The sequence below is a fragment of the Anolis carolinensis genome, chromosome 2 (genome assembly GCF_035594765.1).
Source record: "Anolis carolinensis isolate JA03-04 chromosome 2, rAnoCar3.1.pri, whole genome shotgun sequence".
Lineage (NCBI taxonomy): Eukaryota > Metazoa > Chordata > Lepidosauria > Squamata > Dactyloidae > Anolis > Anolis carolinensis.
Window position 1 is genome coordinate 33,371,980 of NC_085842.1, and position 14,091 is coordinate 33,386,070.

General features: G+C 42.9%; 1 protein-coding gene across 2 annotated transcripts in view; it reads right to left on the reverse strand.

The window, feature by feature from the left end:
* The window catches only part of lhfpl4 (LHFPL tetraspan subfamily member 4), a 91,440-nt gene extending 87,353 nt beyond the window's left edge, over window positions 1–4,087 (reverse strand). Inside the window, exon 1 of one of the 2 annotated variants that reach the window (XM_008105548.3) lies at window positions 3,253–4,087. In XM_008105548.3, the coding sequence (XP_008103755.1) occupies window positions 3,253–3,658 (406 nt within the window). In that variant the 5' untranslated portion in view covers window positions 3,659–4,087. The remainder of the gene's footprint in view (window positions 1–3,252) is intronic. The other variant, XM_003217911.4, reaches the window with a different exon arrangement.
* Between the last annotated feature and the right edge of the window lie 10,004 nt (window positions 4,088–14,091).

Genomic DNA, 14,091 nt, shown 5'->3' on the forward strand with positions numbered 1-14,091 from the left:
CTGTTCCTCATATGGCTTGGCTCCCAGACCTGTAATCATTTTGGTTGCCCTTCTCTGGATACATTCCAGCTTATAAAACAGTGTTATTCCAGATGAGGTCTGACCAAAGCACAACCGAGTAGGGCTAGGACAGGCATGGGCAAATTTGGCCCTCCAGGTGTTTTGAACTTCAACTTTCACCATTCCTAACAGCCTACTGACACTAGATTCCTATTGATGCAGCCTAGAATCATATTGGCTTTTTTAGCTGCCGCATCCCACTGTTGGCTTGTGTTCAGCTTGGGATCGCCGAAGACATTGTCCAAGTACTGGATAAAGATGTTGAATAGCACTAGGCCCTTTTGTGGCACCACACTGGCCATTTCGCTCCAGGATGAGAAGGATAATAACAACAACAACAACAACAACAATAAGAGTACACATAAGGCATGGAAGGCAACGTGTGCCTGTCCTGGTTTGGGATCTGATAGCACTGACTGGGCCCTTTTGTGGCACCACACAGTGGTGGAAACTTTTAAAGAGAAGCTGGATGGCCATATGTCAGGGATACTTCAATTGTGCTTTTCCTGCATGGCAGGGGGTTGGACTAGATGGCCCATGTGGTCTCTTCCAACTCTATTCCTCTATGATTCTAAGGCACAGAAGTTAACATGTGCCTGTCCTGGTTTGGGATCTGATAGCACTCGTCCTTTTTGTGACACCACAATGGCCATTTCTCTCCAGGATTAGGAGGATAATAATAATTACAACAATAACAATCACAACATGAATACACATAAAGCATGGAAGGCAGGTCCTTGATAAAGATGTTGAATCGCACTGGGTCCATTTGTGGCACCACACTGGCCACTTCTCTCCAGGATAAAGAGGGTAATAGCAACAACAACAACAACAACAACAACAACAACAACAACAACAACAACAACATGAGTACACATAAGGTACAGATGAGGAGGATAATAATAATAACAATAACAGTAACAACAACATAAATCTCCATTGGTTGCTGATCCGCTTCTGGGCCCAATTCAAAGTGCAGGTTATTACCTATAAAGCCCTATATGTTTTGGGTCCTGCCTATTTACGTGATTGCATCTCTCCTTATGAACCTGTTTGGGCTCTAAGATCAGCCGGGGAGGCCCTCCTCTCGATCCCACCTCCCTCACAAGCGAGGTTGGTGGGGACGAAGGAGAGGACCTTCTCGGTAGTGGCCCCCTGACTTTGAAATGCCATCCCCAAGAAAATTAGACAAGCACCCACTCATAAATTTTAGGAAGGAGTTGAAAACCTGGCTGTTTAAGCAGGCTTTTGATAATGGCTATCAGACAGGACTTTAAATGGTTAGAACTATAATTTATAATGCTGGATACCCCAATTATAGGAATTGGCTGGTTTTATACGGCATTTATATATATACTGTTTTGGAAGGCTTAATAGTCTGTTAAACTAGTTATTTATTCATGTTTAAATCTTTGTGTTATTTTGTTTTTATTCACTGATATGTGATTATTGTCATAGAATCATAAAATCATGGAGCTGGAAGAGACCTCGTGGGCCATTCAGTCCAACCCCCTGCAAAGAAGCAAAAAAAATCACATTCAAAGCACCCCCGACAGATGGCCATCCAGCCTGTTTAAAAACCTCAGAAGAAAAAGCCTCCACCACACTCTGGGGTAGAGAGTTCCACGGCTGAATAGCTCGCACACTTAGGAAGTTCTTCCTAATGTTCAGATGGAATCTCCTTTCCTGTAGTTTGAAGCCATTGTTCCACGTCCTAGTCTCCAGGGCATATTTATACTTAGCCATCATGTCTCCTCTCAGCTTTCTCTGTGCAGGCCAAATATGCCCAGCTCTTTAAGCCGCTCTTCACAGGGCTTGTTCTACAGACCTTTGATCATTTGAGTCACCCTCCTCTGGACACATTCCAGCTTATCAACATCTCCCTTCAATTGCTGTGCCCAGAATTGGACACAGTATTCCAGGTGTGGTCTGACCAAGGTAGAATAGAGGAGTAGCACGACTTTCCTGGATCCAGACACTATACTCCTGTTTATGCAGGCCAAAATCCCATTGGTTTTTTTAGCTGCCGCATTGCATTGTTGGCTCATGTTTAACTTGTTGTCCACGAGGACTCCAAGATCTTTTTCACCTAGTGCTGTTGAGCCAGGCATCCCCCATTCTGCCTAAGTGAGTATCTTGCATTTGTCTCTGCTGAACTTTGTTAGTTTTGGCCCATCTCTCTAATCTGTTAAGAATGTTTTGAATTCTGCTCCTGTCTTCTGGAGTATTAGTTTTCCCTCCCAATTTGGTGTTGTTTGCAAACTTGAGGATCATGCCTTCTAATTCTTCATCCTAAGTCATTAATAAAGATGTTGAACAGAACGGGGCACAGAATGGAACCCTGCTTTTGGCACTCCACCCGTCACTTCTTTCCAGGGTGAAGGGGAAGCATTGGTGAGCACCCTTTGGGTTCGTTCACTTAATCAATTACAGATCCTCGTAACCGTAGTTTTACCTAGCCCACATTTGACTAGTTTGTCTGTTAGAAGGTCATGGGGGACCTTGTTGAAAGCCTCACTGACATCCAGATATGCTACATCCATTGTCTGTGTTATTTATTGTATTCATTTGTTTTGCTGTAAGCCATCCCGATTCCCTTCAGGGAGAAGTGGGCGGGATATAAATAAAGTTTGTTATTATAATTATAACAACAACATGAGTACACATAAGGCATGGAAGGCATGTCCTCGATAAAGATGTTGAACAGCACTCGGCCCTTTTGTGGCACCACACTGGCCAATTCTCTCAAGGATGAGAGTAATAATAACAACAATAACTATAACAACATGAGTACACATAAGGCATGGAAGGCAAGTCCTGGATTAAGATGTTGAATAGCAATGGGCCCTTTTGTGGCGCCACACTGGCCACTTCTCTCCAGGTTGAAGAGAATGTGTTATATTGTTTATTGTATTCATTTGTTTTGTTGTAAGCCGCCCCGAGTCCCTTTGGGGAGAGGGGGCGGGTTATAAATAAATGTTATTGTTATTATTATTATAACAACAACAAAACAACAACAACATGAGTACACATAAGGCATAGAAGGCCAGTCCTCCATAAAGATGTTGAATAGCATTGAGCCCTTTTGTGGCAGCACACTGGCCACTTCTCTCCAGGATGAGGAGGGTAATAATAACCATAACAACAACTAAGGGAAGGCGTGCTCCTGTCCTGTCCTGGGGAGCGACCTACCTGCCAGCAGCTGCATCCAGGCGCAGATCTTGTAGACCGTGGCGGTGTTGCAGAAGAAGAAGAGGGCGAAGCAGGTGATGCAGCCCAGGATCAGCACCATGGAGAGCAGCACAAAGAAGGAGGCGGCCTTGAAGGCGCCCGAGGGGATGCTGCGGAAGTCGGCGAAGGAGCCGCGGCACGTGAACTCCTTGAGGCTGCCCTCATTGCCCACGCAGTAGTGGAAGAGGCCGAAGTAGCCCGGCTTGGGCGTGCTGACGCTGTCGCCGATCCAGTAGGGCTGGATGAAGACCACCACGTTGATGATGGCGAAGCAGATGGTGAAGATGGCCCACAGCACGCCGATGGCCCGCGAGTTCCGCATGTAGTTGTCATGGTACAGCTTGGAGGCCTCCTGGGAGGGCAGCATCCTGGCTGGAGGAGCGGGAAGGGCCCCGAGCGGGCCTCTGTCTCTCCGCCTCACCAAGCCATGAGGCAAAGAGGCTTCTATTATTCCTCACCGTAACAACCACAACACCCCTTTTCCCTTAGTTTTTTTTTTCTTCTTCTTTTCTTCCCCCTCAGGCTCCTCTTTGCAGCTCCGGCCACGACTCCATCTTGGCAAACCTCGCTTGCTTCTCCGAGGCTCTCCTCAGCAGCGCACGCGCACGAGGAGAGCAGGAGAGCGCGCGCCCGCCCGCGAGCCCGATACGTTGGAACGCCGAGCGCGAGGACAAGGCACAAGGAGGGGCGGGATAGGTCTAAAGAGCGAGCGCGCGGGAGAACAGAGAGCACGGGAAGGAGCCAATAGATAGGGGAAAGGATGGGAAAAGGAGGGAGGGTGGGGAACGCGCATGCGCCAAGGCGAGCGGGTCAAGCAGGAGAAACCTAAGGGAGCCGGCGGCAGGCCAGGGTTTCCTTTACCGCGCATGCGCAATGAGGGCAAGGCGATTTCTCCTCACATGCATACATACACATAGCCTTTCCTCAGTGAGGCTGTAAAAGAAGGGAATTAACAAAGTGAATTAATAGTCATCATAATAAACACTTAACATATGTGTGATGGAGTGGAACAAAAAAAATAAAAAAGGAAGAACTAAACAAGCTCCTGGACCACCTCAAGAGCATCCTCCCAAACATCCAATTCACCATGGAAAAAGAAAATGAAGGAAAACTGCAATTTCTGGATGTCCTACTCATCCGCAAGAACGGAAAATAGAATGTTGGTAGGCAGGAAAAGAGATTGAAAGATGGGCTTAAAGCTAACCTCAAAAATGGTGGCATAGACACTGAGAACTGGGAAGCCCTGGCCCTTGAGTGCTCTAACTGGAGATCAGCTGTGACCAGCAGTGCTGTGGAATAAGACAAGGCACAAATGGAGGGCAAAAAGAAGAAATGTGCCAAGAGGAAGGCACATCAAGCCAACCCTGACCGGGACCGCCTTCCACCTGGAAACTGATGTTACTGCAGACAAACATGCGGGTCAAAAAAATGGGACTGCACAGTCACCTACGTACCCATCGCCAAGACACTACACATACTCAGATAACGAGGGATTAACCAAGTAAGTAAGTCATCTGGAAACTCAATCAACAATTGGGCCACACAGTTTACAGAAAACCTACACACACAGATAGATAGATACCTACGTAAAAACTCCAAGCATAACCCAAGTCAAAAAAGAAACACAGAGCCCTGGCAGACCGCGCAAAAAGAATCTACAAACCTCACCTCCTCCAAGGTAAACTGAACTACCTAAACTGGACTCTACAGGCCAATGGATACTCCACCAGAGACATCGGAAGAGCTTCATGGCCAAGAACAAGCCACGAGAGTAAGGACAAAGATCCACCCAGAGGAAAAGTGTTCTTACAATACATCAAGGGAACCACTGACCGCATAGGGAAGCTGATGAAGAAGCACAAACTAGCTATCTACAGACCCACCAATGAAATCCAACAAATGTTACATTTAGCAAAGGACAAGAGGGATCCTCTCACCTCTGCAGGAGTCTACCGTATACCATGCAGCTGTGTTCAAATATGCATAGGGGACCCCAAGTGCAGCATTCCCCAGACACAAATTAAGGAACATGAAAGACACTGCAGACTAATTCAACCAGAGAAGTCAGCCATAGCAGAGCACTTGATGAACCAAGCTGGACACAGCATAATTTGAGAACACAGAAATGCTGGACCACTCTAACAGCCACCATGTCAGATGACACAGAGAAGCCACTGATTCACAAGCATGTGGACAATTTCAACAGAAAAGAGAAAAACATGAAAAATGAACAAAATCTTGCTACTAGTATTAAAAAAAACTCTAAAATTAGGACAGTAAATAAAGAACAACACTCAGAAGACAGGGGGATTTCAGACGTGAATCAATCAGGGCCAGCGAATACCTCCCAACAAAGGATTCCTGCAGGCAGGAAGCAGCCAGGCCTTGAAGCTGCAAGGCTTTTCAATGCTAATCAAGGTGATTAATTGCAACATTCACACTTGCCTCAGACAAGAATTCTTTCTCCCACCCTGGACCTTCCACAGATATAAAATCCTCACCTGCCTAGTTTCCAACAGACCTCACAACCTCTGAGGATGCCTGCTATATATGTGAGCAAAACATCAGGAAAGAATGCTTCTGGAACATGGCCTTATAGCTCGGAAAACTCACAGCAACCCAGTGATTCCAGCCATGAAAGCCTCCAGCAATACATTAAATAAAAATATGTGTGTAGTGGAGGATAATAAAAAAATAAAATGAACAAATATAACAAAATTAGGGTGACGGAGAGGGAAATACACAAATATAATGGCTCAATGTTATGGAATCCTGGGAGTTGTAGTTTATTTATTAATTAATTTATTTATTAGACTTGTATACCACTACTCCCAATTTGGCTTGATGAGGCTCCAGCATTCTTTGGCTGGAAAAGCTAAAGACTTTGTAAAGCAACAACACCCATGATTTCATAGCATTCAGCCATGGCACTTAAAGTGTCAAATTGCATTAATTCTACAGTATAGACTACAGTGAGAGTAAAGTTATAGTTCAGTGGGTTTCAGTGGACCAAGCAGGAAATTAAATCCTGTTCTCTAGAGTCATAGTTTAAGACTCAAATCTCTACACCACTCCAATGACTCAAAATACGATAAACTTCAAAGGCCTTTTCCCCCTCCATGCCTTATTATTAGTATTAGTATTAGTATTTTCTCCCGCTTTTCTCCCATGAGTAGGACTCAAAACTCCAAATGAGATTTGGCATTTAAAACACCATTGTTTGGGTCTCTAACTCCCAGAAACCCTATCCCCCTTGTCCAATGGTGAGGAATTCTGGGAGCTGAAGCCCAAAACACCTGGAGGGCCACAAGTTTGGCACCACTGATTTACAGGAAGAATCAGTAGTACTTGATGAGCTCCAGTGTCAATAGAGCAATTTATATCAAGGTCTTGATTCAATTTTTCAAGGAGCCAATCTTGCAAACAGGTTACAGTCTCTTAAGCAGATCTTTTAAAGTTCAGACTAAAATCCAGAACAGACTTGCCACTTGTTGGATTTCACCACATTTCTTATGGGGTTTCCACCCATAGATAGCCCATAAGACTAAATTGTCATCCCAGCAAATCTCTGCTTCCTGAAAGGAATGGATTGGCACAAGGAACAAGCTTCCTAACCATATACAGGATCATGTCTCTGTCACATCAGGGACAACTTGGTAGGATTTCCATCTATACAGAGTTTTTACAGAGTAAAAAGAAGCATTTATAGTGAGAACACAGGAGAGGACATCCTCAGTGCTTGTTCCCAGGCTTTCCTACTCCCTTCTTTGGGATATTTCCTTTTTGTCCTTCTGGCAGCAAGTAAGTATTTTCCTGTGCCAATAGGCAATTGACTACAATAGACTTTTAATGGTATACTTTCTTGCTGAATTTTATATTCTGACTTTCAATGGATGTTTAAGTGTTTTTAATTCTATAGATTGCTCACTTAAATTTAAAACATAACTTGTGTGTGAGTGTGCATGTATAATTTTTTTGGTGTAAACCATTCTTAGTCGCAATACAAAGGAATAAGTAATCATTAACGTTCCATCATGCCTTTATTGTGAACTTCTTGAAGGCAATTGTCAGGCTGTTTCTGGTTAGTGATTTGTGGTGGCTTTGGGGTAAGGTTTATTAAATGAACTATCCAAGGTGCTGAATTTGTTTAAAGATGGGGTTCAATACCCTGAAGCACTTCTTTAGGCGAGAGAGTGAATTGGCTCCAGGTTTTCATTTGAGGGATAGATGAGCTATCCAAGGTGCTGAACCTATTTGTGGGACTAAAGCAGTGGCGTCAAACCTGTGGCCCTCCAGGCATTTTGGACTTCAGTTCCCAAATTTCCTAGCCTTTGGAGAAGCTGCCTAGGACTTTTGGGAATTGGAGTCTGAAACATTTGGAGGGCCACAAGTTTGACACCTCTGGACTAGAGTTTTTTAGCACTTTTGATAGCTGCCTAGTACTCAAAACTGTAGTTGTATGCATATATGTCTAAAATAAGTCATAGAAATCTGATATCTATCAGGTCAGTCCATTGATCCATTTAGTCAGCATCTGACAGGGAATCTTTCACATTAATGCTAACAACTGGGACCTGCTGCATACAAAGCTAGTGTTCTGCCTGTGAACCACAGCTCCTATTCCAATTCCCATCAAGGCTGGATCTGGCATGAGTCAGAATAAAATGTCTGCTTCAGTTCCAAATTGCCAGTTATTAATTAATTATTATTGCATTGCTACAAAAATGGAAAGACATGCTCTGCTGCAAGGGCCAGAACAAATGGTTTCATCTTTGAATTTTAGGGGATGGGCAACTTCAGGAGGCAAAATGTTTTCAGTGACTCTGATTGTTGTTTTTGAGTGTCTTCAAGTCATTTCCAACCTACATGACTCTTAGGCAACTTATCATAGGGTTTTCTCAGCAAATTTTGTTCAGAATATGTTTTCCATTGCCTTCCTCTGAGGCTGAGAGAGAGTGACTCACCCAACATCATGCAGTGAGTTTCTTTGTTGAGCAGGGATTCAAACCCTGGTCACCAGAGCTGTGGTCCTGAAATCACTTTAAATTCTGCAGTAATTTCACAGAGTTCTGAATAAGCCGCCATAGGATTGTACTTGCATTGGACTTTCTGCCAGATTTCATAATACTATTCTTGTTCTAGTGTCCCTTTTTTAAAAGAAAAGAAGAAAAAGATAAATTTAATCTTTGCATTAGCCATTTCTATCTCCTGTTCTGAGAGGGAAAGATAAGATGGTTCAGGATTAACATATGTACACAAGAAAGGGAAGAAAAAGCTATTTAATGTATTAATCAATTATGATTTTTTATCCGACTTTCCCGAGGAAAATGAATTGCCTCCCAAAGTGGCTTGCAGCAATTAGAATTCAATACACCAGGCAGCTTGCAGACTCCGTACATAACTGGGGGGAAAGACACAGGCCCTGCCCTCAGGCTTACAGACTGAATGACAATATAAATAATGGAAAGGGCACAGGAATAAAAAAAAAGGCAAAGCAAAAGGAGAGAGCAGTCTGACAAAGCCAAAATTGTGTCAGATTACACAAACTTGGTATCCCACCCTTCCTCCAAGGATTTTGCAGTGGTTTATTAGGTCCATACTTACATCCTCATCTTGTGTTTTATTTTCACAATAACCCTGGGAGGTTTGTTAGACTGAGACCTCCTCCAGGCTGGCCTAAAGCTTTGGGTCTGGCAAAAAGTTGAACCGTATTTATTGAGATTCTTCAAAATCCATATGCTGGACCTTCTGCCCAAGTTTATTCTTCATGAATTTCCAGAAATAGTGACAACTTATAAAACCTCGGCACGAGGTATATTTTTTCCTGTCCAAGGATATTTTTAATATGGATAAGGCCTAATTCCCACATCTATATTCATTGCCTTGATTCTTCCTATATTTCTGTGAAGCCCCATTCATGTTATACTAAATGGTGTTGTTATCTTTGCTATCTCTGAACTTCCTTCCATGCCTACATATCCAACTGTTTAATACCCACCACTTTCTTTTACAGCCATAGTGTGAAAGTGGTAAAGCACTTTAACAGTATGACACTAACAAAAACATTTAAAAATTAAATGTGTGAAACAAGGAACATGAGTTACTGGGGTGGACATGGCAGAAGACATTAACTTCATGGAGCTGATGACAGGTAGAGAAGGGATCCCTGCCCACACTACAGGTAACCACATCTTAAGCAGGAAAAAGTGTGGATGAAACCCTGGTATATTTAAGGTATGACTTATTGGAGGTGCATAAAACAATATTTGCCATTGATGTTAATTTATGACAACTCTATGAATGAGAGACCACAAAGTATCCCTTATCATCAACAGCCCCACTCAGGTCTTGTAAATTCAGGGCTGTGGCTTCCTTCATTGAATCTATCTACCTCTTTTTCTACTACCTTTTGCATTTCCAAACATCATTGTATTTTTGAATGAGTAGCTGATGTATGATGTCCCAGCTTAGCCATCTTAGCTTCTAGGAAGAGTTCAGATTTTGTTTGCTCTAGGACCTATTTATTTATCTTTTTTGACAGGCCATGGCTTTTGTAGCATCACTTTCCAAATAGTTGATATCAACTTTTTCATTGTCCAAGTTTCACAACTATATATAGAAATTCAAAATGCAGTGGCATGGACAATCCTGATCTTGGTATTCAATAATGTATCTTGAATATCTCGTGCAGTGGGTTCTTCTTAGCTGCCATTTCAAGTATTAATTTTCTTCTGATTTCTTGACTAAAGTCTCCATTGTGATTCTTTACTATTACAAGGTATCTTTAACCATTTCAATGTCTTCTTTGTCTACATTAAAGTATTGTACAGTGGGACTTTGATGAGACCACTGGAGGAAAACTGTGGTTTGATTCCAGGATTACTCATGGATACCAAATCTGTGGTTGCCCAAATTCCATTATATTGAATAATAAAAAGGTGTAAAATCAAGGTTTCTTTTTGGTTTTTTGAAAATATTCCCAAGCTGTGGAGAGTGAAATTTATGAATGTAGAATCCATGGATATGGAAGGCCAACTGTAAATCATCTCTGGTCATTATTTCTGTTTCCTTGATGCTCAGCTGTAAGCCTTATCTTCTACTTCCTTTCTTGGGTTTCTTCAATAGTCATTCCAAGTCGCTGCTATTTTCTGCTAGCCGTATGGTGTCATTTGCATATCTTAAATTTTTTATATTCCCTTCTCCAATTTTCATGTCTCTTTCCTTCACATCTAACACAGCTTGATAAATGAGCATAATAAAATGCAGCCTTGCCTGACCTCCTTGCCAATTGGAAACGGCGCTGTTTCTCGACGTTCTGTCCTGATGGAGGCCTGTTGCCATGAGGCCATGCTTAGAAGGCATGACATCCAGAAACAGAACAAGCTAGCATTTACTGGAAGTACTATACCTACTGAAATAGTGAAGAGAAAAAATGACAGTCCTACAGCCTCCAGTGAGCATGAATGATGAATATTGATTCTCATGTATTCCTAGTTCAAGGCAGGCTGTTCTGTCCTTGGTGCAACTTCTCAGTGATCCTTCATTTTAAATACAAAGGATTCTTCCTCTTGCTGCTGCAGTCCCAGGGCATCTGGCCAGCTGTGCCATTAGCCAGAGTGATGCATTCGCTCTGATGGCAGATCCTGGCAGTATTGGAGAAGATTGCCAGATGCCTGTCCTGCAGTTTCAGCCTTCAGGTATGGAGATGTAGGACAGTCAACAGGTCTAGTTTTGAAGAAAGGTTAAGCTGCCAGCACAGTTTCCTTCTGTGTATGAAAAGTGAGGGGATGCCATCTTGTTCTTTCCATCAGGCAGTTCTGTGTTATTTCTTTAGAGAACCAGGGAAATCAACTCCCTTAAGCTTCTTGTTCCCTTGTTAAGGAATAGGAACATGGGGTCTGGTAGGTCTTCTCAGCATTGGCTATGCAGTTTGGCAAATCTATTGCCATTAGCGAGAACCAAACACAGCTGGAATCTCACCTCATAGTCTCATATGTGAGCTGAATAGGGGAAAAGACAAAATGGAATCAAGTGGTGTGATCGAGGTGACCACCCTCCCCTCCAGGACTTTGTAAAAGATAGTTCAAAAGTCAAGACTTTATGTTCTATATTCCATATATTTATAGTAGAAGGTGATTGAGACTTTTTTTACTGGAGTTTACTGTGGATTATCCCTGCACTCTGAGGCAAGAGATAACAACTTCATGAATTGTAAAATCATGCTGCTAAAACTCCACTTTTATGAATTTCCATATTGGGTTCCCCAGATGTTATGAACTTCGTTCTTATCAGATATTTTCAATTGTTTATATCATTCATGATTCCCCTTTATGCAATGTAACTCACTTTTATGGATTCTCCCTTATTTCCATGAAATCCATCTATCTGCCTATATGTATTTGTACTCTTTAGGATCCCCGGAAAATATGTATTTTTCCCAGCAGGGTTTATATTCCAACTTTATTTTATTTTTCATTTTATTTCATATAATTGTCAAATCATGAAATCAAATGGGAAATATTTTGACCCCAACATGAACCCCAGTTCCTATGACCCAGGCTTCCCCTTCCCAAAAACAAAAGGTGATTCGCCCTCAAGGCAAACATTGTCATATCTCCTCCAAAAGGACACCTCAGGAAGGCGCCCTGCTGAGCCCATCACCACCCATCCCTACTTCCACCTCTGACACCCCAAGACATATCTGAAATCTGTACCCTTGATTGCTGTCATTAATCCCTTTAGAATTCGGCCGGGCAAGATTTAATCCGACCCTTCCTGCTCAGTCACTTCATTGTTCCAATAACTCCCGCCTTCTCCTCTCTGATTGGCCCGAGTGGGGACAAAAAGCAGCTCCCTATTGGGCCAACAGAGCAAGGCGGGAAACGAAAGCCCGCCTCGTTCAACCCTCTAGCCTATCCGCGATCAGATGGGCGGGGGAGCGGGGCGGGAAATTCAAGGGGCTGTCAGACTGAAACATTGTATAAATATGGCTTTATTTTGGTTATATGGTACGCTAGTAGGCTGAATGATCGCTACTAGTGTCCTTTTCAGCTGAATCGCTCAATAAAGACTCCTTGGCGGATTTTCCTTCAACTTTGGCGGACCTTCTTCATTTCGGCTCCAGGTTGTATTGTGGCTCATATTCTCCTATTGGCTCCGCCAAGGTCCGTTCTCTCAGGACCGGATCGGCTCTCTCCTTAAGGGGCCCGATCCCCTAGAAACGCGGTCGACAACAGTGGGATGGCTGAATTGGGGATTTGAACTCTGGTTTCCAAAGTTGTAAGACAATGCTCAAATCACTACACACAATACTCCTCTGTCAAGCCTACAGACATTAATAATATGGTGAAGCAGCAGCTATACTTATACTGAGAAATGCTGAATCAGTTACTTAAAGACAGAGGTGCAAATACAAGTGGGACAATATAAGGAGTCTGCACTGCAATAACATTTTCCTTCAATCTTCTCCTCTAGACTGCAGTAACTTAAAACTTCCATCAAAATTTTAGACATTTGAACAATTGTTAGACATGCTGACTAGGGAACTCTGGGAGTTGAAGCTCAAAAAAAGAAGCTTTACAAAACTCTTGAACTCGGAATTATGTAGAAGTGAAAAACCAAAATCAACCCAAATAAAACAACCCCCCCCCCCACTGCCAAGTACCCCAAAGAATGTTGAGTGATTTTAGCTCCACAAAAATTGCAGGTTTGGAAGCCTGGTGTGTTAAGGTCCTCAAAGGACTGAATAAGTAACAGACGGGATGAAGGCAAAGAACAGAGGTGTTTATTCACCTTGGCCAAGTGTAGATGTCAGCAGAGTTTGCACCCCAAAACCTGACATATTTCAATGCAAACAGAAAGAAATATTTATAGCACTCTGATAGCAGTTTGAAACAAAGGACTTAGCCTTCCTGGTTGCTGATTGGTCCAGATTGTGGCCAGCTATGATCTGCATGCTGGTTGAGAGGGATGTTGTTGTTGCTGATTGGTTTGGAGATAATTTTACTAAATTGCTGTTGCTCGGTTTGAAGATTTGTAACTGTTACTTGTTCTGCTTCTCATGGGTGTAGGAAGAGAAATAATGGGGTTAGGTTTGAGACAATGGGTGCTAATGGTGATAGTTTCCCCAGCCTGAGTGAGGACAATGGCCCATGGTGGTGAAACAATGGGTGTTAGTCAGCCTGAATGGGTTCCCAGGAGGAGGAGAGAGGCAGGGTGTTGGGCAATTTCTGTAGCCTTTGGTTTGGCTCCATTGTTAGGTGCACAGAATAATTATCAGGGGTCTGTTCCTGCTGCATGAAGGGGCAATGGGGTTTTCTATGTCCCCCTCCCTCAGTGAATGCTTGTGGAACTTCACAATTGTACAATGAATTTATGAGGATGGGTCAAAATACCACTAAAGTACACTAGCTTTTTGGGATGTCCATAATTCTTTTGTAAGCCAAGAGGTACCAAACAAAGCAAAGTTTTAGGCAAAGTAACAGAACAGCTCTCAAATTTGACCTGATGCTTTGGCCATGAGTTCAACACTTTAAATCCAGCCTGAATGCTGAGATCTCCACACTGAATGCTGAACCACTGGTGGGTGTTTTGTAAGTGCCTGAATAGTCCTAGCAACTCTTTCTGGGACAGGAAAGCAGTGACAGACCTAGTTCTAAAAACTAAACTTGGAGCTGTGAACATGATAGTAGGAGTCTATACATATTTTGAATACCTGGTGTTTTCAGGTCAAATCTGTCTCTTACTTTGGGGAAAAAGCATAAGTTTCTGAGTCAGCCTCAAGCAAAAATACAAAAAATA